The 20804-nt window shown below is 37.9% G+C and overlaps 1 protein-coding gene across 6 annotated transcripts in view; it reads right to left on the reverse strand.

Moving 5' to 3' along the window:
• Nucleotides 1-20804, reverse strand: part of LOC123575924 (limbic system associated membrane protein) — an 823468-nt gene that overhangs the window by 635136 nt on the left and 167528 nt on the right. For 5 of the 6 annotated variants that reach the window (XM_045436948.1, XM_045436944.1, XM_045436943.1 and 2 more), the window contains exon 1: nt 19092-19686. In XM_045436948.1, the coding sequence (XP_045292904.1) occupies nt 19092-19246 (155 nt within the window). In that variant the 5' untranslated portion in view covers nt 19247-19686. Of the gene's footprint in view, nt 1-19091; nt 19687-20804 lie in introns of those variants that run through there. The other variant, XM_045436945.1, reaches the window with a different exon arrangement.

Here is a 20804-nt window from a genome sequence, read left to right on the forward strand (position 1 = left end):
GAGCTTGCATTCTAGCTGAGGATACAAAGATAAAATACATTCTATCCTCTAGTTGAGGATACAAAGCTAAAATACATGAAACTATTAGCAAACACTGAAGCACTAAATTTTTTGGTATTTCCTAGAAGTCTCCTCACCCAAAACATAATAGTAAACAAGCAAAAAATAAATAAGGAAAAATAATAAATTGAGGACGGTATAATTAATGATTTCTTATAAGAGGGAGGGCTTCAGGTGATTAGAATTTAGGTAAATGGAGGGAGGGAGAATGAACCATACAACCTGAAGAAAGATAAAACTTTAATATCTATCTATCTATCTATCTATCTATCTATTGTTAATTTTACTTATTTTTGAGAGGGACAGTGAGAGAAAGACAGAGTGGAGGGGCAGGGAAAGAGGAGGATAGAGGATCCAAAGCAGGCTCTGTGCTGACAGCAGACAGCCCAATGTAGGGCTGGAATTCACAAACTGTGAGATCATGATCTGAGCTGAATGAGCTACCCAGGCACACCAAAACACTAATATTTTAAAAAGGGAACTGTGGACATGGGCTATCAAGAAACATTCCTGACAAGAAGAGAAGATGGATATTACAGAGAGACACATTAAGAACTCATGGCGCTTATGGGGTGCCAGGATGGCTCATTCAGTTGAATGTCCAACTTTGGCTCGGGTCATGATATCTCGGTTCACAAATTCCAGTCCTGTGTCAGGCCTTGTGCTGACAGCTCAGAGCCTGGAGCCTGCTTCAGATTCTGCATCTCCCTCTCCCTCTGCCCTCCCTTGCTTGTGCTCTCTCTCTCTCTCTCGCTCTCTCTCTCTCTCTGTCTCTCTCTCTCTCTCAAAAATAAATAAACATTTAAAAATTTTTGAGAAAAAGAACTGATGATGCTTAGAAATTGAGTCTGATGGGACACAGACTGGAGGCCAATTATAGCTGATTAAGCAAGGAAAGGAATTAATGAAAAGCTGCATTTGCAGAAGAACCTAGAAATTTAGACTACAATCTCCATATTACTCACTGCTCATTGACGATACTCGCCCAGTGCCTAGCATAACGTAAGTACTCAATACATGTAAAGACTGAAGTCAGTCATGCACTGATAAGGGTTTGGAATATAGTGATAGCAGTGGGAATAAAGAAGTTCCATTATTTAGTGACAGCTCATCAAAATTACTAAGTATAAAGAAAAATAAAGGCAAAATAATAAATAATACCAATAATACCAATAATACAAACTATAACAGCACCATAGCACAATTGAGAAATCAAGTCTGAAAAGGAACTGTATATCTGCTGTGACTGCCCTGTGTCTTGCTCTTTATCCTGGACCCTAGAGTCATCATCACCATATTTCCTAACTTTGAAGCAACATAGAACCATCAACATCAGAGTGAGGCTGTATTCCATGGTAAAGAATAATGAGCCAAAGTAGTCTAAAGTATGGTGAGGTATAATTATAATTACTAATCTACCTCAAGGTAAAGAAGTATGCCAAGAAGTTTGAAACAAAGACCTCTTGGTGTTTTTCTGGTAGCACACAACCTGAAATTGGGTTACTCTATGTATTATTCCCTCACTTCTTTACTGAAATGCCTCTTTCTACTTTTTCTCTCTATCTCCATTCAAGTTTCACCACAACCCTTAGGACTCAGCCTTTCATTAAAAATGTCCATAGTAACATATCAACCCACAGCAATTTTTGAAAAGTCATCTGAACCACTATCAAGAATATATTGCTTTCATTGTTACTTAATTTTTCATTTGTACAAGTTCCTTGAGGGACTAGAACAAGTATGGAACCAGATTTTTTTAGAGCCTGATATTTATACAGTATAGATTATTTCCTTTAAAAAATACAAAATGGTAAATTAAAAATTAGAGACAAATCTTTGGAATAGCTGGCTCATGCAAGTGAAGAGCCCCAAATCTTAAGCTTCACCGTGAATCTACTTCTATTGGATTTTTACTTAATCCCCATAGAATGTCCAGCACAGGGTTATGCATACTAACTACCCAGGCTACACTCTTTCCCTTAGCAATTTCATCTAAACTATAGTTAAAACTATCTACTAATAAGAAAGCATTTGATGATTCGCACTGATGCAGTTCTTTTTCTGAATACCAGAGTCCTCAGATTCACTTTTCAATGGGTAACTGTACCTGAATACTTACTGGCCCCTCAAACTCGATTAACTACCCAAATTAATCTTAGTTTCAAAATCTCTTTAATTCCATATATCATTTTCTATTTGTTTCCTATCTTCCCCATATTTGTACTTCCAATAATACTTTACCTTATTTACTTGGGAATCTCCCTCTTTCTCTATCATCCTGCCAGTCTTCTCATTTACGTTTCCAACCAATATTTTAATTGGATCTATCCATCCCTGGTCTAGGTTTGAAAAACAGTAATTCATTTACATGTGAGATATATAATGTCTACAGATAATACTTAAGGTATGTACAGATGTTTGGAAATTTTGCAATAATTCTGTAGTTGCCCAAGACACTAGGGCTTGGGACCTGATTGCCTGAACCTTTTCTTTTGGGACTAACATTGAATGAAACTGAGACATTATCCACAAGAAATCAACTGTGACATATTTAGGACTTTGTTAGATAATTCTTAGGATTCCTTGTCATTATCTTTTAACAAGTTCTATTTTTATTTTAGCATCCACAGATTTTCCATTAGGAAACTGACATCCATGGGAATATTTTCAGCTTTACATACAGATAACCCACTTTGGAATGGGGTTAAGTGTGTTTTACTGTCATCTGATCATTTCCTAATCTGCTTGGACTTAACCTACCTCTGTCTTTTCATTTCTCCCTTCAAATCCTTACTTTTGTTTGCCCAAATTTTCTGAGCACTTTCAAAATTATTACCCAAAATGCTACATTATGTATTTAAAAGTCACCCGGTTCCACAGGTAAAGCTATGCATCAGTGCTTCTTTTACTATTAACACGGCAAGGCAATGATGAGGTAATTGGCTAAGAACCTGTTAACTCAACAGGAAAGAAACTGGTTTAATACTCTGATAATTGCTATTTACAAATTTTAACACTTGAGCTTTTAGGTAAATTAAAGTCTTTTTACAAAAAGAAAATATGCATACAAAAAACAAAAACGCTGAATTTGGTGAAAGAGACTAGTTCAGCAACAGTTGGAAATATGATTTACCTATATATATTGATGTATGGCATTTGTTATTTGACCTCAGATTTAGTGGCAGCAGAGGCTATCTGAATTTACGAACAGGATATCAGACATTCAAAAGTTCTTGCTTAATTATTTCTGGGGAAAGTAGCTGAAATGAAAAGTAAGGGAGTGATACAAACAAAGCACTCCTCAATTCAAGAATAGCAGATTTACGCAAAGGCAAATAAAGTCCATGGACACTGCTACCCACTCCCATTTTCCTGAAATGATCTTTGATGATGCTGCATGAGTCAGCAGAGAGAGGGTTCTTGGAGCAAACAGCTGGGGATGTGACTTAGTCCTGTCAGGACTCAGACCCAGGACTGGAGTGGCTCAAGGCCTAGGATACCTAAGTCCTCAGGGTAGAAAGAGAGCCAAGAGGAAGTATGTATTGGGAGATAGTATCATGTTTTAACCTTTGGGGGACTAAATGATTTAACAGTTTGAGCCATGTTGAACAATGTAAGAAATAAGGCCCCATTTAACCTGATCAATCTTATCTATTTTGATGAAGCTGGATAAATATAAAAGTATCTTTCTGAGACCAGATATGTCTTAATATTGATCTGCAAAGAAAAATGAAAGACCTAAATAAATCTTACATTTTAATGAAACATAGTCCCTCTTTCTTAACATACTAGCAAATTCTCCAGTGGGTAGAAAGTTGTAAAGGTATGAATATTAAAACCCACTGAAAATTTATTAGAGAATATATTTCTGAATGAAATTCTTCATAAGCACTCAAAGTGATATTGGATGCCAATAAAAAACACACACAAAAAATAAATTAGATATACAGAATATCACAGAATGATAGAACATTCTGTGGTAGTACATGAAAAATCATCCATTTCAACTTTCTACTACATAAAGGTTTTCGTTTCACGGTCCTTTTTAAATGACATTTTTAATTTTGGTTAGCAGGCCTCTGCTTAAATACAAAGATGACTAAAAATTTACTTCTTTACAAGGAAATCTATTCCCTTTGGTAGAACAGCAAATGAGTACACACACACACACACACACACACACACACACACACCAGATCCTTCTTAATAGATTCTTATGTTAACCACCTAAGATAAGAGGGTATTATTATCATTTTCATTTTAGAAATAAAGGACTTGAGGCCCAGCAGGGATAAGTGATTGTCTCTTATTTGTTCTTGCTTACAAAGCTGGAAGTTGGTAGAGGCAATACTTGGAGCTAGGTCTCCTGGCTCAGAAGCTGTGTTATTTCCATCATGCCATAAAACTATGTGAATGATCATTTATAAAAGAATTCAACCTGGGGATGCCTGGGTAGCTCAGTCAATTGAGAATCCACCTCTTGATTTTGACTCAGGTCATGATCTCATATTTGTGAGATTGAGCCCCCACATCAGGCTCTGTGCTGAGCATGCTGACCCTACTTGGGATTTTCTCTCTCCATCTCTCTAAGGCCCTCCACCACACTTGCACTTGCTCACTTTCTCTCTCTCTCTGTCTCACTCTCTCTCTCTCAAAATAAATAAACTTAAAAAACATAATTCAACCTGATTTGTTTATTTAAATTATGTTCCATTTAAATTATAAACTACCCCAAATTCTTTCCTTATTTTTTTTGAGTGGGATAAAGTATGGTATAAACACATACATATGAACAATATTCTTTTAAATAGAGAGTGATAATTTGCCTCCCTATAAGCTTTCTTCCATTTTTAAATTACAATTCTGTCAAAAAACCAGAATTTTCTTATCTTTCTGCCTTACTTGGTATGACTGATATGACACAAAGCTATCCTCTTATTTTTATGTCAAATATGGTCACAAGTTTGCTTACCATATTTTTATCCAAATATTGAACATGGCCAAGGACACACTGAGAGAATCCTTTACCACTGTCAATCAATATTTCTTTGGCAAGATTATCCAATCAAAGGAAAAAAAAACCTAGCTCATTATAAACCAATAACTTGTTCATTTATCTGTCAGGAGAAACTTATCAAAATACAGATACTCAGAGTAAATGGTTTTTCCCTGATCTATCAATCTGGAATTTTATTAGTTTTAAAGAAATCTACTTACCAGTTACCGATTGTTCCCAGGGAACCCATGTTGGTTCGCAGTAGTCACTGCTTCCTTTTTAAAATGTTCTAGAACTTAGGGCTTTGTTGTTGTTGTTATTGACAATATAATTTTCCCATTTTAACTAGGACACTATTTTATGTCACCAATACTGTGAAATGGTTTCTATATTGACAGGGATTCAAATGTTAGCAATAGTATGTCTATAATCATACTACCAAATTGTTTTCTGCCCTGGATATATAATGCATCTGAGTCTTACACCTGAATTTATTTATATTACTCTAATCATTTCTTCACTTGTCTTGGGTCTTTAATATTACAAAGGGTATAAAAGCATAATTATGATAATTTTACTTGATAATCAAATTGAAATTTAAGTAAAATTCTTATTCTACTTCAGCAGCCAGTCTCTCATATTCAGGAGTCATGCTTATTCACAGATCACAAGATCTCAAGGTGACTTAGAATAAAAGAAAAATGGAAATTTTGTCTAAAATTGAGATCAGAAAACAAGTCAGTAAACTTTTTTTAAAAATGGGGCATCTAGGGGCGCCTGGGTGGCGCAGTCGGTTAAGCGTCCGACTTCAGCCAGGTCACGATCTTGCAGTCTGTGAGTTCGAGCCCCGCGTCAGGCTCTGGGCTGATGGCTCAGAGCCTGGAGCCTGTTTCCGATTCTGTGTCTCCCTCTCTCTCTGCCCCTCCCCCGTTCATGCTCTGTCTCTCTCTGTCCCAAAAATAAATAAAAACGTTGAAAAAAATAAAAATGGGGCATCTAGGTATCTCAGTCAGTGAAGCATGTTGGCACTTGATTTTCACTCAGGTCATGATCTCATGGGTTTCTGAAATCAAGCCCCACCTTGGGTTCTGGGCAGACAGCAAGGAGCCTACTTTGGATCCTCTCTCTTTCTCTGCCCCTCCCTTGCTTACACATACGCATATTTTCTCTCTCTCTCAAATTAAATTAAAAAAAAAAGAGAGAATTGAAATTAGAAATTTCAATTTCTAATTGAAAATTACATTTTTAAAAATTATTTCTCTTTTAGCCAATACACCATTACTGTGTATCTTATAATACAAATAGGAAAAAAAAATATTATACAATCTTATTTTACTCCTTAGGGACTATAGTGCATGATAAACAAGATGCAATAAAAACAAGAAATATTAAGTCTGGAAAAAAAAAGAAGAAACATTAAGTCTGACCTCTCTTGCAAATAATTTTAGCACTTGCATAATGTTTAATTACAAATAGAACTTATTAATCAAAACAAATTAAGAAAGCCATTGTATAATGCTTCCTATATATTGTACCAGTTCATATCCTTGATAACCTGGAAAATTCCGTTTTCTGCAATAAACTTCTCCATGATTGGTGCATCAACTTAATTTGAGTTCCTATTAAATAATACTATGACCCAAGTTCACAATAATATTCAGATTCATTTTATTTCTAAATTTATTATGCATATTAATAGCACATTTATGCTTTTGCTTTCTCATATTATTATTAATATATACAAAAGAAACAAATTTTTTAAATCCTGTATTCAGATACATCCATACAACACAATAAGGTATATTTATGACATTTTTTATACCTCCTAACAGATTATATATAAATAAATATTTTTATTTCTAGAGCTAGATTGAGTCATTTTATTTCTACAAGTATCATATACACTTTAACATATATACCTTATATATTAGTATTTATATACAAGTATATATATCTTTAATATAATACTTTATATACTATTTTGCATTAATGCAAATATATTTTCAAATTTCCTATAACATGACATTTATAAGCTAATGTCAGAGGTTTATTTGTTGTTGTTTTGTTTTCTTTTTTGAGCATATCACCATCCAACTTATAACATCATGCATTTCTTCTAATGAATTCAACCATACTCAAAAACTTAATGTCAGACCAGACCAACATCTTTGTTTTAAAGGGCAAATAGGAATTACACCCATTTCAGAGTTAAAACAATAAAAGCTAATTCCCAACTTTCTAGAGTTAAGGCTTTGTGAAACTAAAACCTGAATCCCTTTATATTCAATCTAGAAGTTTATCTGATCTATAATATCCTGTAGACTTTAGGCATTTCCTTGCGGTGCTGATAATATTAGATATTAGTTCATCATATTAGCATCACAAAAGATAGACAAAAGAACAAAAGTTAGAAAGAAGGTCAAAAAAAAATCCATATGCTAAGTTAATGATTCTGCAATGTAAAATGCTGATCTTAAGATATGCTCATACAATTACATCATGAACATGCATAAGATGACAGCAATCTTGGTTATGTCAAGAAAAAGATCAACCACAAATTGGCAAGCATGTGTGACTCAAACCCCATAAAATAAACAGGTCTGATATAGGTGTGCTAGAATGAAGTACAACTGAAGAAGCACAAAAATTAGAAATCAGGAAACCAAGTAATTTTCCCAATTAATATTTTAACATGTATACATTTGGCCATGCATGACTTTGTGTTGACTTTCATTTTTATCTATATTGTTCCTACCAGAGAATTGTGGCAAATAACTTGATAACTTGAAAATATAGGAACTCACTATAGAAATGCATCACCAAAAAAGTTATAATAGAATACATAGTAATATATTATTGTATGAGAAGCTGGGTTCTATTTTCCTCAGAGTTACAGGCTTATCCTCTGACCTCATATAAATAATGCCTTTGTGCATTATAGCAAAACATACAGAGAGAATTTGGGATTGTTAAAAAGTCCACTATACATTCAAGTTTGAATTTCTCCAGGAGTCAGTAGAGAGCTCAACACTGCAAAACCCAAGAGACATCATTGTTCAGTATAATCACTTTGAGTTGAATGAGCGCATGTGATCTATACCTTGTCTCATTTCTTAAGAAAGTAGAACAGATGAGGTGAATACACCTGTTGCACAACAATCCTGCCAATTGTAACTCCTAAATCCTCAACTTAGTCCCTCAAAGTTCACAGGCACTTCTAGAGGGAGAAAACCTCAGCAGCTCCCAGAAAGTATATCCCTTCTTGTAAGCTACCTGGGAATCTGAGCTTTTCATAGACATTGGACATGCACTGAGTGACTCCTTTTTGTCAGAATCTCATCTATCAGCATACTTTGTCTGGGCACCTGTGTCTGAAGTTTTGGGTTCCCCTAAAATGCTACTATATGCATTTCTCATTCTCTTGGAAGTGGTGCATAAAAAGAATAGCTGCAATGGGAAATGTTGAAAGCGTTTCTAGCCAAACCCCTTATCACCCACCAATGACCAGAATATAATCCATCTCTGATTTTATTACTTTATGTTTTTCAACCACACATTTATAATTTCTCCAGTAGTGGTTGGCCTTACCACTAAGATCCCTTGCTTCATACCTGCCTCCTTCAAACTTGTCTCCTCTTCCATAAACCAATTTCTGATATGCTTGATTTACAGTACGACTATTCTTATCTGATTAATTCAGTGAGTAAACATTTATCTGAGCACCTGTAGGTACTAAGCTAAACTCTCAGATGGAATGGTAAAGTAGATGAGACACCAGCCTTTGAATGACTGATAGCACATTTGAGGTAAGACAAGAGTGACTTTAAAATGTAGTAAATGCTGAGGAACCTGGGTGGCTGAGTCGGTTAAGTGTCTAACTTGGGCTCAGTTCATGATCTCATAGTTTATGAGTTCGAGTCCCTCATCGGGCTCTGTGCTGACAACTTGGAGCCTGAAGCCTGTTTAGTATTCTGTATCTCCCTCCCTCTATCTGCACCTCCTCTCTCTCTCTCTCTCTGTCTCTCAAGAAAAAATAAATATTAAAAAAAAATTAAAGTGTATCCATGCTAAATTGAGGTATGTACATGATCCAGAAATTCCACTTCTGGGTACATATCTCAAGGAAATCAGTATCGGAAGGAGGTATCTTCACCCCCATGTTCATTGCAGCATTATCCACAAGAGCCAAGATACACAAACACTCCAACATTCACCGATAAATGAATCAAAAAAGAAAACATGAAATGTATCTCTAACTATATCTGTATCAATATCTACATCTATATCATTTTTATCTATATCTTATATCTATATCTATCATCTATATCTATCTATGTACACACATATACACAATAGAGTATTATGTAGCTATAAAAATTTTTAAATCTTTCCATTTGCAACAACATGGGTGAATCTGGGCGGGGGGGCATTATGCTAGGTGAAAAAGAGCTAAATAAAGACAAATACCATACAATCTCAATTATGTATGGAATCTTGAAAAAAGGTCTATGTCACAAAAACAGAGAACAAGAATGGTAGTTGCCAGGGGCTGGAGGGTGGTGGAAATGGGAAGATGTTGGTCAAAGTGTAGACTCTCAGTTATAACATCATTAAGTTCTGAAGATCTACTGCATGTCATGGTGATGATGGTTCATAATTTTGTGTTTTATACATGAATCTTGCAAGGAGAGTGGATCTTGGGTGGTTTTATCACTACAAGAAAGGTATCTAAGTGAAGTGATAGATGTATTAGTTAACTTGATTGTACTAATCATTGTATAATGTAATGTATATCAAGTCATCATACCATACAGCTTAAGTGCTTAAATTTTATTTATCAATTATACCGCAATAACGCTAGGAGAGAAAAAAATATATATGCAGAGAGGCTATTACCAATAATAAATAGAGTACTTAGCCCCATCTGAGAGAATTAGAGAAGATTCCTGAATGAGATCACACCAAAACTAGCCTTCAACCTAGAAGAAGCAACAAGGAGGTATCCTATCAAAGAAGTATAGCAGGGAAAAGTGGAGCAGGGAAAAGAAGGTTCCAGGCAGAGAGAGGTTTGTGAACACAGGTAAGAACTAGCACTGTGTGTACACACAACCATGTACTCATGAACAGAGAATGTAAGTGGTTCCGAAGTAGTAGATGCAATGAGGTAGCAAGGCATGGAGAGTTATCCAAGCTAAGGACCTTTGACTTTATGTTACTGATAATGACAAGGCTTTGAAGGATCTAGTGATATTTCTAGAATGATATTGGAAAACAATTGGCTTGTGATAGTCAGGTGAGGTCAGGTCCATGGGGTCTGAAAGCACTAAGTAGAATAAAGATGTAATCTAGCAAAGTTGCCTGAGTCGGGGAGAAACAGGTAGTGTCAGTTCTAATCTCATTCCAGACCTCTGCCTCTATGTTTCCCCTACCTAACTAGACCAGGTTTTATGATCCTGCATGAGTTTTAAAAAATGGAGTTCAGTACTTTGAGGTTTATCTTTGTGTCACCCCGTAGTTACAGAAGCTTTGATACAGAGCTTCACTTGTATCCTTGACCAGGTTCACTACCTTGGTAATATATCTGGGGTATAAGTCCTTATTACTGAGGGCTCTACCCTGTGTAAGCCAGCTTTTATCCCATGGACTCTGTTCTTCTCTGAGCCTCAACCTTGTGACTAATTCTCTATATAAGCTGACACACCTCCCTGTGACACCTACCTGCCTACCTGCAGGGCCCACTCAGAGTTGCTGACCTGTTATTTTCCCTTTACTGTGCTCTGTCCCTTTTTTCGGGTGTAACATGTTGGACCTGCCTTGGCTCACCTACTAAGAAAGCTTCATGAAAACTTGACACACAAGAAATTACCTGTGTACTTGTGGTAGGACTTACTATGCAGAGCACCCACCATGCCAGGGGACTGTCTATATCTATGTCCAGTTCCTCTTAGTGACCACATCAGCCCCATCATTAGCCCAAAGTAAATTCTGTACAAATTAGAAAATAAGTTCTACCATCCTCAAAGAATTTTAAGTGCAAACTATAGTAAGTACAATGTGTACAGCCTGGATCACAGTCTCACTGTGCAGTCATTCTAGTCAAGGTCTCTAAGAGGGACTTTAACTAGGTAGAAAGTTATAAGTAACAATAATAAGGTAGTAGGGTTAAGGAACCCAAATGAAGTACTGGGGAAAAGAGTTAATAATTCAAATAAGAAATCTGAGTAACAGAGAGAGTGCCAGACGCAAAAAGGAAAAAGGAAAAAAAAAAAACTTAAAGAAAAAAAGTTACATGTACAGGACTGCCTTTTTGAATATGATAAGACAGATGCTGCAAGCGAAGAAAGAAAGCCTATGTGGTTAAGACAGATAGTGAACATAGAAACAGTAATGCAATTACTGAAAAATTCTTCCTTGACCAGCACTAGCTGCATGATTATCCATAGAAGGCTTTGACTTGATTTGGAGGGATTTGAAGGAGAAAAGAGGAGAGGGACAAGAGGGGAGAGGAGGAGGAGGAATGAGAGACAGGAATAGAAAGAAGGGAAGAGAAGCGTAGAAAAAGGAAGAGATAGAAAGGAGGCAAGTAGAATGGAGGGGGAGGATCAGGAGGGGAGAAGAAAAAGAAAAGAAAGGTAAAGACACTTCTAGCATAATTTTAAACAGCATATCCTATGATAGCATGAAAACCAAGAAGGTAACTTCAGTGCTCCTATGGAATAAAGATCTCTGAAGGAGAATTACGAGGCATGAATTCTAGTTCTAAAAGTCACTCAAATCTTTAGACAAACAACTACATTTTTCTTTTTCTTTTCTGTATTTTTTAGTAGGCTCTAAACCCAACATGGGGCTTGAAATCACAAATCCTACTTCAAGAGCCACATGTTCTATTGACTAAGCTAGCCAGGCACCCCTAAATATTTTTCTTCTCACTTAAATCATTTTAAAATGACACAGTGGACTACATACTCTCCAGGCCTTTCCTACTCTAGATTTCTACAAGTTTATCCTATGGTACTTCACAAAATCCGAAGCAATGTGTTTTCTTTTATGAAGGTTAATGACTAATTAACTTGAGATGATGTTTTGATTACAAGTGACTACAAAAAAGTGTTCACTCACCCTGTACTCCTGAAAAGAAATTCAACTATATTCTAAGATACATGTAACTTTAAAGTGAAAAAAAGTGATACAAACATAAATGACCATCCTTGATCATAGAAATAAAAACAAAACGCTCATTTTATCAAATTTTCTAATGTTGTAGAGGTTATTTCCTACTCTGAATATAATGACAATAATCTTATTAAGAGGTTATATTTTATGCCTTTTCATAACTTATAAAGCATTCCAATACATAGTATCTCATTTGATCATCATAAAAATAGGTTGTGTAGTAGGCCAAGCAATTGTCAATTATTCTCATTTAATAAATCTACCTATTTCAAACTATTTCGACCTAGGTCTTCTGACTACATGTTAAGCATTGTGAACTTATGACATCCTTGACAAAATCTTTACCTACGAAACAAAGACTTGATCCTACATTTTAGCTAAAGATTGGTCACCGTGTAAAGTTGAGATGAATGTCACAAACATGTAACCACGATCTTATATTTATGTATAGGCAGTGTAAGTGCACATAATTAAGCCTGTTTGAATACATTATCACTGAAGACATTTCCCTTGCCTAAATATTATGTTTTCTCTAAGAGATAGTACTGCAAAAGAAAATACTAGAACTGCTTTGAGTCTTGCCTAATGTAAATGAAAGTGAGAATACAAGACAATCATCTTTAAGAAGCCAAACTTTAATGCCGTTTCAATAGATATTATGTAAATTGGATCCATATTAAAATAAAGTCACTCCATTTTCCATGACATTGTAGTTATGAGATCGTGTGTTAAAGAAATGAATCTATGATGATCTCATTCTTCTCTCCCAATTGAATTTGTACATCTTTGCTGTTGACATATTTTCTAAGCCATACAACATGACTTTAATTTTTTACTACATATCTATTAAGTATTGCCTCAAAAATGGTTTGTAAAAGAGATTCTTCAACAAGTAAAGCAGTGGTTCTCAACTCTGTGTACATATTGGAATCATTTTTAAAAATTACCTATGCCAGGCTGTACCCCAAACTAACTAAATATAAATTTCTGGAAGTAGAGAATATGTGGCTTCAATATTTTTTTAAAGGTTTCCAGTTGATTGTCATGTGCGGCCATGGTTGTGAACCATGGAAAGCAGTACTTCTCCAACTTTAAGGTATTTATGAATCATTTGGGGATCTTGTTAAAATAGAGATTCTGACTTATTAGGCTTGGGATAGACCTGGGATTTCGGATTTTAACAAACGACTGTGTGATACCTAAAATGCTCATCTGCAGAACAGACTTGTATTAGCAAGAGTCAGTGGTTCTCAAAGTGTGGCCCAGTCCTGAAGCATTAGCATCAAGATCTTAGACCCTACCAGAGACCTACTAAATCAGAAACTCCGAAGGTAGAAAGCAAGTAATCTGTGTTATAACAAGCACTCCTGGTACACATTCTGATATACCTTCAAGTGTGAGAAACACTGGTCTGAGCAAAAGAGCTCCCTAAAGCCAGAATAATGGGCTGAATGTGGTTGGAAATGACTAATATTTTTATGCTTACATAAGAGTTTACAATCAAACAAACGTTCCTACTTTACCACATCTGAGCTTCTTAAAACAACAGTACAGTACCTAGAGTAACTAAAATAGGCAGTTTCAGCATTTTATCAATGAAACTGAAGCTCAGATATTTAAGGGATTTGTTCACAGTCATGAAGCATGCAAGGATGGATCCAAAATTAGAGTCCAGGTCTTCTGAGTCTTATACACTAATGAGCAGGACATTCTGAAAACAGGGCAAACAGCCGTAAGCCATAAGTAATGCCCTAAAGAGAAGTGCAGGGGGTGACAGCAAGGGGGACCAGCACCAGCAAGGGGGACATTCTGAAAACAGGGTAAACGGCTGTAAGCCATAAGTAATGCCCTAAAGAGAAGTGCTGGGGCTGACAGCAAGGGGGACCAGCACACATTTAGGTAATGTCCTATCCCATGAGTCACAGATATCTGTACCTAGAATTTTCAAAGATTACAGCAAAATATGTACTTATTCTCTTTTTGCCTGAGTTTACTGTTATGTATAAGCAGCTTTAAGAAACACAAATGTTTAACCCTCGTCAACTTATTTAGTGGAAGAGTCAGAAACCTTTGGTTGTTCACTGCACAACTCTACAAATAATTTATTCAAAGACAGATGACATAGAACAGAAAAATCACCTTAATATGTGGGGTTTATGTGGATACATACTTACATGCTTCATACTTATAGAAACACAAATTATCACAATTTGCATCTGTCACATGAGACTTAGCTACTTTGTTCCTCTGTCCATAAGTAACAACAAATAATATAATTTACTGGTATATCAACATTAATAAATGTATCTAATATGCCATATTCCTAGACAATATGTAGTGTGCTATACTCTATTATTTACCAAATATATTCGATAAAGGATTTAATGAGCAATGAAGGGTTCTTAAAGTATCAGTAAGAACCAATAAATTTTGATTACCTTTAGTAAGTTAGCCACAGAGAAAGAAAACTTCAAAATTGTCACAAGTTTTCCCAAAAGACCCATGCCCACAAAGTTTCTTTTCAAATAGTGAATTTCAAGTGATAGAAAAATCACATATTGTGTCAGGAGTATGTTTGAGCGTTGATACTTTCTTTGTGAATGTAGGCGTTCCAGATGCCTTATAGAAGAGAAGCCATTTTTCCCTTGAAATTTGCACAAAAGTTTCACATTGAACGGTCAAATAATTATATCTTTTGTGTTGTATCCTCTTTTTCCCCTAGTACAGAAACAAATAATGAAATAAAGACCAAGAATTTTGAAAAATTAAAAAAATAATTAATTAAACTTAGATATTTGGTTTCTTGCAGTTAACATTTATCAGGCACATTTAATTTAAATGGGGAAAATGTCATCACCATGAAAAGCATTATAATATCTTGCAAACACCAAATAGGGTCAGAATTATGAAATAAATAAAACTGTAATACCTCAAATTTAAAATGTTTACAATCACAATAGTTTGAAACCTTTGCATTTCATCATATATACATTTATGCAATATGTCCAAAATATGTATTTTTATGTAATTTTCACAGTTATCTTGTGAATAGATATATTGGGATCAAATATTTTATTATCTTTCTAGACATATGCTACTGTTACTAAAAGTATGCAACTTTATTTTATTTTATTTTTTTCAACGTTTATTTCTTTTTGGGACAGAGAGAGACAGAGCATGAACGGGGGAGGGGCAGAGAGAGAGGGAGACACAGAATCGGAAACAGGCTCCAGGCTCTGAGCCATCAGCCCAGAGCCTGACGCGGGGCTCGAACTCACGGACCGCGAGATCGTGACCTGGCTGAAGTCGGATGCTTAACCGACTGCGCCACCCAGGCGCCCCAAAAGTATGCAACTTTAAAGGCTAGATTAGAACACTTTCTATTTCCATTTTTCTTTTGGCTTATCAGGAAAGCTGCATGGTTTCAACCTACCAAGATTAACCTGGGAGAGAATCTCTATAGGAGCCTGTGTGCAAGGGTAGAAAGTTAGAAAAAACAGTGCTAGAAACTTGTCCAGTAACTGATGAACTCTTACACTTGTTGGGGGTGACAGTGGGGCAGGTGGACTCTGTTCAGAAAAATACCTGAGATGTTCTCACAAGTCCCATGGGTATGTCTTACACGTTACTGTGCAGACAAATAATGCAGTTTCTGGTTCAATATCTAGGAAGGAACTCAATGTACTGTTGCTGCCACCACTGGTCTGCGGATACTTTGATTCTATTCCTTTAAGATAAAAGAGGGTGTGTGGTTTCTTTCAGCTCTTAAAGGATCTCATAAAGGACCTCATGAATCTAGACTCTCATCTGGGAAAAAATAAGGTTAGGTAGGTCTATGTGAGAATATAGCTCTTTCCACCTAGTTTCGTCACCTTCATTCTATAGTCTTTTATTGTGTTTTTTTTTTTTCAAATGATAGAAATTACAGAGCAAGACCCCCAAGACTAGTATACGTCTCCTATTTTGTATAATTATACAAAAAATGAACATCAATTCCCCAAAGAGACACTGTTTTTTTCATGGAAGTAAGGCAGTAAAGGTAAATGTTTTAGGGACAAGCAGCCAAACTCCTGTCACTGGACCACCAGAATTACAAACCTTCCTTGTGTCCTGTTGCCATTTCAGATTATTCAGGGCCACAGATTCACTGAGAGAGGTTTTTTTTGTTCTGTACTGTTTTGTTTTTTCTCCTTGCCTTTTCGGTTTCTCAGTGCCAAACATCTACTGTGGCTTCCAATGAATCAAGTTCTCCTTCCTCTCCTCCCCTAAAAGCTCATGCTCCCAGTAAAATGTCACAAATAAAGTAGAAGCAAGCCTTTCCCAGGCTAGACTTGTAAACAGAACGCAAGAAAACCATTCTTCACCAGGAAACTGACCCACAAAGCTTACTGGGCTCAGTTAAAGAGATTGAGAAGAAGGTCACCTAAGAAAACAAAGGAAACTCTCTTCATAGTTACTTCTGATAGAGCTCCACCAACCCAGAAATAAAAGGCTTGTCCAAGGCAAAAGAAAGAAAAAAGAGGGCATATTAGGTGAGGTCTGGAAAAGCAATTGACTCTCACAGGTGACTTCTCTGCATGCTCTGTTTGTCTATCTTCTCTTTCCCAGTGAATAACTGTTTCTATATTTATTCTCATTTCTCACCACCCCATTTCCAATGCTATAATGTCTACTAAAGTGTAATACTTAAAAACTCAATTTCTTTTAATCCATAGACACACAGAAACACATCGATATTGTATGCAGATATTTAGGTAGTAAGATGCCTTTCAAAAACACAGACTTCTATGCCTAGGCTTATATGAAAATATAAGAATATCTTTTTACTTCTGAATTAACATTTACATGTTTACTCTTTGATAACTATAGTTTAACTGTAGTTAACTATAGATAACTATAGATAACTCTTTGATAACTATAGTTTAAGATATAGGTGATGCTGACTTAACAAAGTTCATGGACATTTAAGTAAAAACTTAGACATCCAGGATATTCACTTTTCCCATATTCAGTCTTATAATCAGCAAAAGCAAATCCTTCAGGGGATAGCACAAATTTATATAGAATGCTTCCCTGGTAAAGAGTCAATGACGTTAGGGAGTATCAACGTTAGCAGTTGAGATGGCATGCTTATGTGTTTGCAAAAAACATCTTCTGCATCATGTCCAAATCCCTTTGCAAACAGATAAATTACTCTATAAATCTTATTACTCCATGTGGATAAATCACACAGGCAGGTTTGCAGGGCTGGAAAGCTGGTAGGGAAAATCTACTTTGGATAGTAGGATCTCTGGGATTCAAAATCATCCAATGCTCAAGAAACGAAGAAAGCAGCACTCACACATTAGGATTTTCTTAGTTTTTACAATCTGCAGCAACACACACACACACACACAACACAATGCACACAACACATACACATTCCTCTATAACAAGGCTGGAGATCCCAAAGCAGGACACTGTGACAGCCAACCAAATTTATTTCTGAGAAATGGAAAGAAAACTTTGCTGCTCTAGGCAGCTCTGCTGGAGAACTGCTCCCTGATGCCCCAGGGTTTATGCACTATCAGCTCCTTGCACACAGATTATAGGTTTATTTTCTATTGTGTACTGGTTTTTATTGCCACAACAAGCAATATTAACTGTATGGACAGACTGACACTGGGGCATTTCATTTGGACAAAATGAGATTTTAAAGAGTCTCCAAGGAAAACGTTTTTGTTTGTCTTCTTTCTTTCTTCTTTCTTTCTTTTTCTTTCTTTCTTTCTTTCTTTCTTTCTTTCTTAAAAGAAATTTAAGAAAGCTAGGAAAAAGAACAAGGGGTATGTGCAGGGGGTAGAGGAGGGGCAGAGAGAACAGAAACATAGGAGAAGAAGCTTGATGCTTTTTTAGAAATAGAATAATGGCTAGGCTCCATTTGAGTATCTCTAGCTTGCTGTCCCTTATAGGGGTCAAACTCCCAAGGACTGGGACTCTTCCTTTCCAAATTTCAATCCTAAATTATATTTCAGAGTTTGGCACAGCTGCACAGAGATAGGACTGGAAGGTCAACAATCAATCTGAAATACCCATTTTACACCAGGTTAATTCCTGCCTAACCTTTGTGCTTCATACTCCAATTCTTAAATATCAGCAATTTGGCAAGTTCCTTTTTCTTTTTCTTCTCTTCATTCATGTGTTGATTTCTATCCACATTCCAGAAAAGGCTCAGTAACCAACCAAAGTTCTAATATTGATTTATTGCTCTCGGTGTCAATTAGAAGATCCTTACAGAAAGTCTCCAGTCCAGACTACTGCTGGGGCAGAGGGAGAGCCTTGCTGTGCATATTCTCTCTCCCTCTCTCTCTCTCTCTCTCTCTCTCTCTGTCTGTCTTTCACACACACACACACACACACACATACACAGAACACAGCACAGAGAATGCAGTACTGTGTACCACTCTCTGAGAGCCATAATTCAACAACTCCTCTTTCCTGGTTAAAGAACCCCAACAAAACTCTTAAGTGCAAAGCATCTAAAATTACAAAAGCAAGAACACTGCCCAAGCGTCACGAACACCATAGGCGAACTTAGGCTCTCTTGGTAAGAGAACTGAGGTCCTGAGAAACCAAACACATTTAAGCAACATTGCTGGTCCTTGACGGGAAGCAGAATTCCTCTGAAATTTGTTGGCAGATACCTGGGCCACGCAGTAAAAGGCGCGTGTGCATGCACATGCACACTCACACACACACACACACACACACGCAAGCCTGCAGCATCAGAAGCTGGAGTTGAAACACACACACACACACACACACACACACACACACACACACTCGCGCGCGCGCACACAGCCTAAAAGTTGCCCGAAAGCCCTACCTGAGGATGGCCGTGTCCCCCTGCCTCACGGTGATGTTGTCCGTGCCTCGGTTAAAATCCACGCTGCGAACAGGCAGTCCTGTGGGAAGAAGGCAGAGCAATCTCAGTAGGACCAGCGGCAACTGTTTCCGATCAGGCTGAACTCTGCCGACCATGGTGGCCACGCCGAGGTGCAGGTCCCCGCGTACTCTGGAGGGTGTGTGCGTGCTGCTCACGCCGAGGGGGCTTTACAAACACGGGGCTTTCATCAACGGCCAGGGCGGAACGGGCTTGGCCAGTCTGAGCTCCTCGCCACTTTCCCTCTCTCTTTGCCTGGCTCAGGGTGTCCTCCCTCTAAGACTTAACAAAGCCCTCGTAAAACCCCAGCGGAAGGGGGAAAAGTCAAAGGAACAAAATTTAAAAGGAGAGAGTGCAAATATAAACCCCTCCAGGAAAGATGAGGAGAAAGCCGCCCAAGGAAGTGCTCTTCTCGGGCCTGCCCGGGGCTGGATGCTCCTTTGCCAGCGTCTGAGCTGAGCTCCTGCCCTCCCTAACCCACTTTCCCAGGCGGGCGGGCGAGGGAGCCGGCACCCAGCCTGCCAGCGAGTGTAAAGAAACCCACACAGCGGCGGCAGCAGCCCGGAGTCTCCCTCCACCCCCCCTCCTCCCTTTCCTGTTTCTCCCTCCAGTCCCTCCCCTCTGCTCGCACCTCCCCCGCCCCCCGCGGATTTCAACAGCCCCTCCACGTCATCCCCTCCGCCCTCCCTCCGGCCTGGCCCCTCGCTTTGCACAACTGCCCCCTTCAGCAGCAGCCAGCCTCGGTGAAAGCCCGATGCGCCTTTAGGTTGTCAGGACAACAGCTCCATCTGAGGCCTGGCTGATTTCCTTAAGAAGAGGGAATGGAGGTTGGATGTACTGTGCTAGAGAAAGGGGAGAAGGAGAGGGACTCAGGCTGTGAAAGCACGGGAGGAAGAGTGTGGGAAAGAACAGGGAAACGGGAGAGATGGACGGAAAGGGAGCCCGGGAAAGAGAAGGCAAGCAGAAGGCAAGCCTTGACAGACAAGGGAGTGAGGCAGAGAGGGATAAGAAAGCTCGGGGAGTGAAGGGGGACCCGTGCCCAAAGATGAGATGGGCAATGTAAAACAGAGGAGGAACTTGCCAGGGGAGGCAAAGATTAGAAGCCAAAGTTGGTTTCAAAACTTAATATTCCTGGCCACTGGCTTCTTATACTCACATATTTTCCATTCTTTCCTCTCTCCTGCACTTTCTCTTACATGATTAAAAAGGTTTATTTTCTCTCCTTCCTTTACCCCCCTCCCCTTCTTGGAGCCCCCTTATGAAAGATGGATTGGAGACAATGCTGGTATTGAGTGGTCTGGAGTGTGAATGCCTGGTTTGTCTTTTCCAAGTGCCAGCCTCAGCAGCTGATCCCCAATCCCTAAATCAACCTCACTCTCCAGGAAACCCTCACTCAGTCCCACGCATGACAAATGGTACTAAGGATTACTGTCTAGATGTCATGCTGCTCTTGCTACCTGGCTTGCTACAGGCACCTGCTTCTCAAAATGTTCATATGTAGGGAAAGAGATTTGTATATCAGAGAGCTTGTCATTTGCAGACCACACTGAGGCTACGGACAACACTCCTATGAATGGCAGACAGGTTACCATCATTTGTCATTCCTTCCACTCAGGGAGTCAAGCCAAGTGATAAGGACCTTAGGGGCTAACACTG

This window comes from Leopardus geoffroyi, chromosome C2, assembly GCF_018350155.1.
Source record: "Leopardus geoffroyi isolate Oge1 chromosome C2, O.geoffroyi_Oge1_pat1.0, whole genome shotgun sequence".
Taxonomy (NCBI): Eukaryota; Metazoa; Chordata; class Mammalia; order Carnivora; family Felidae; genus Leopardus; species Leopardus geoffroyi.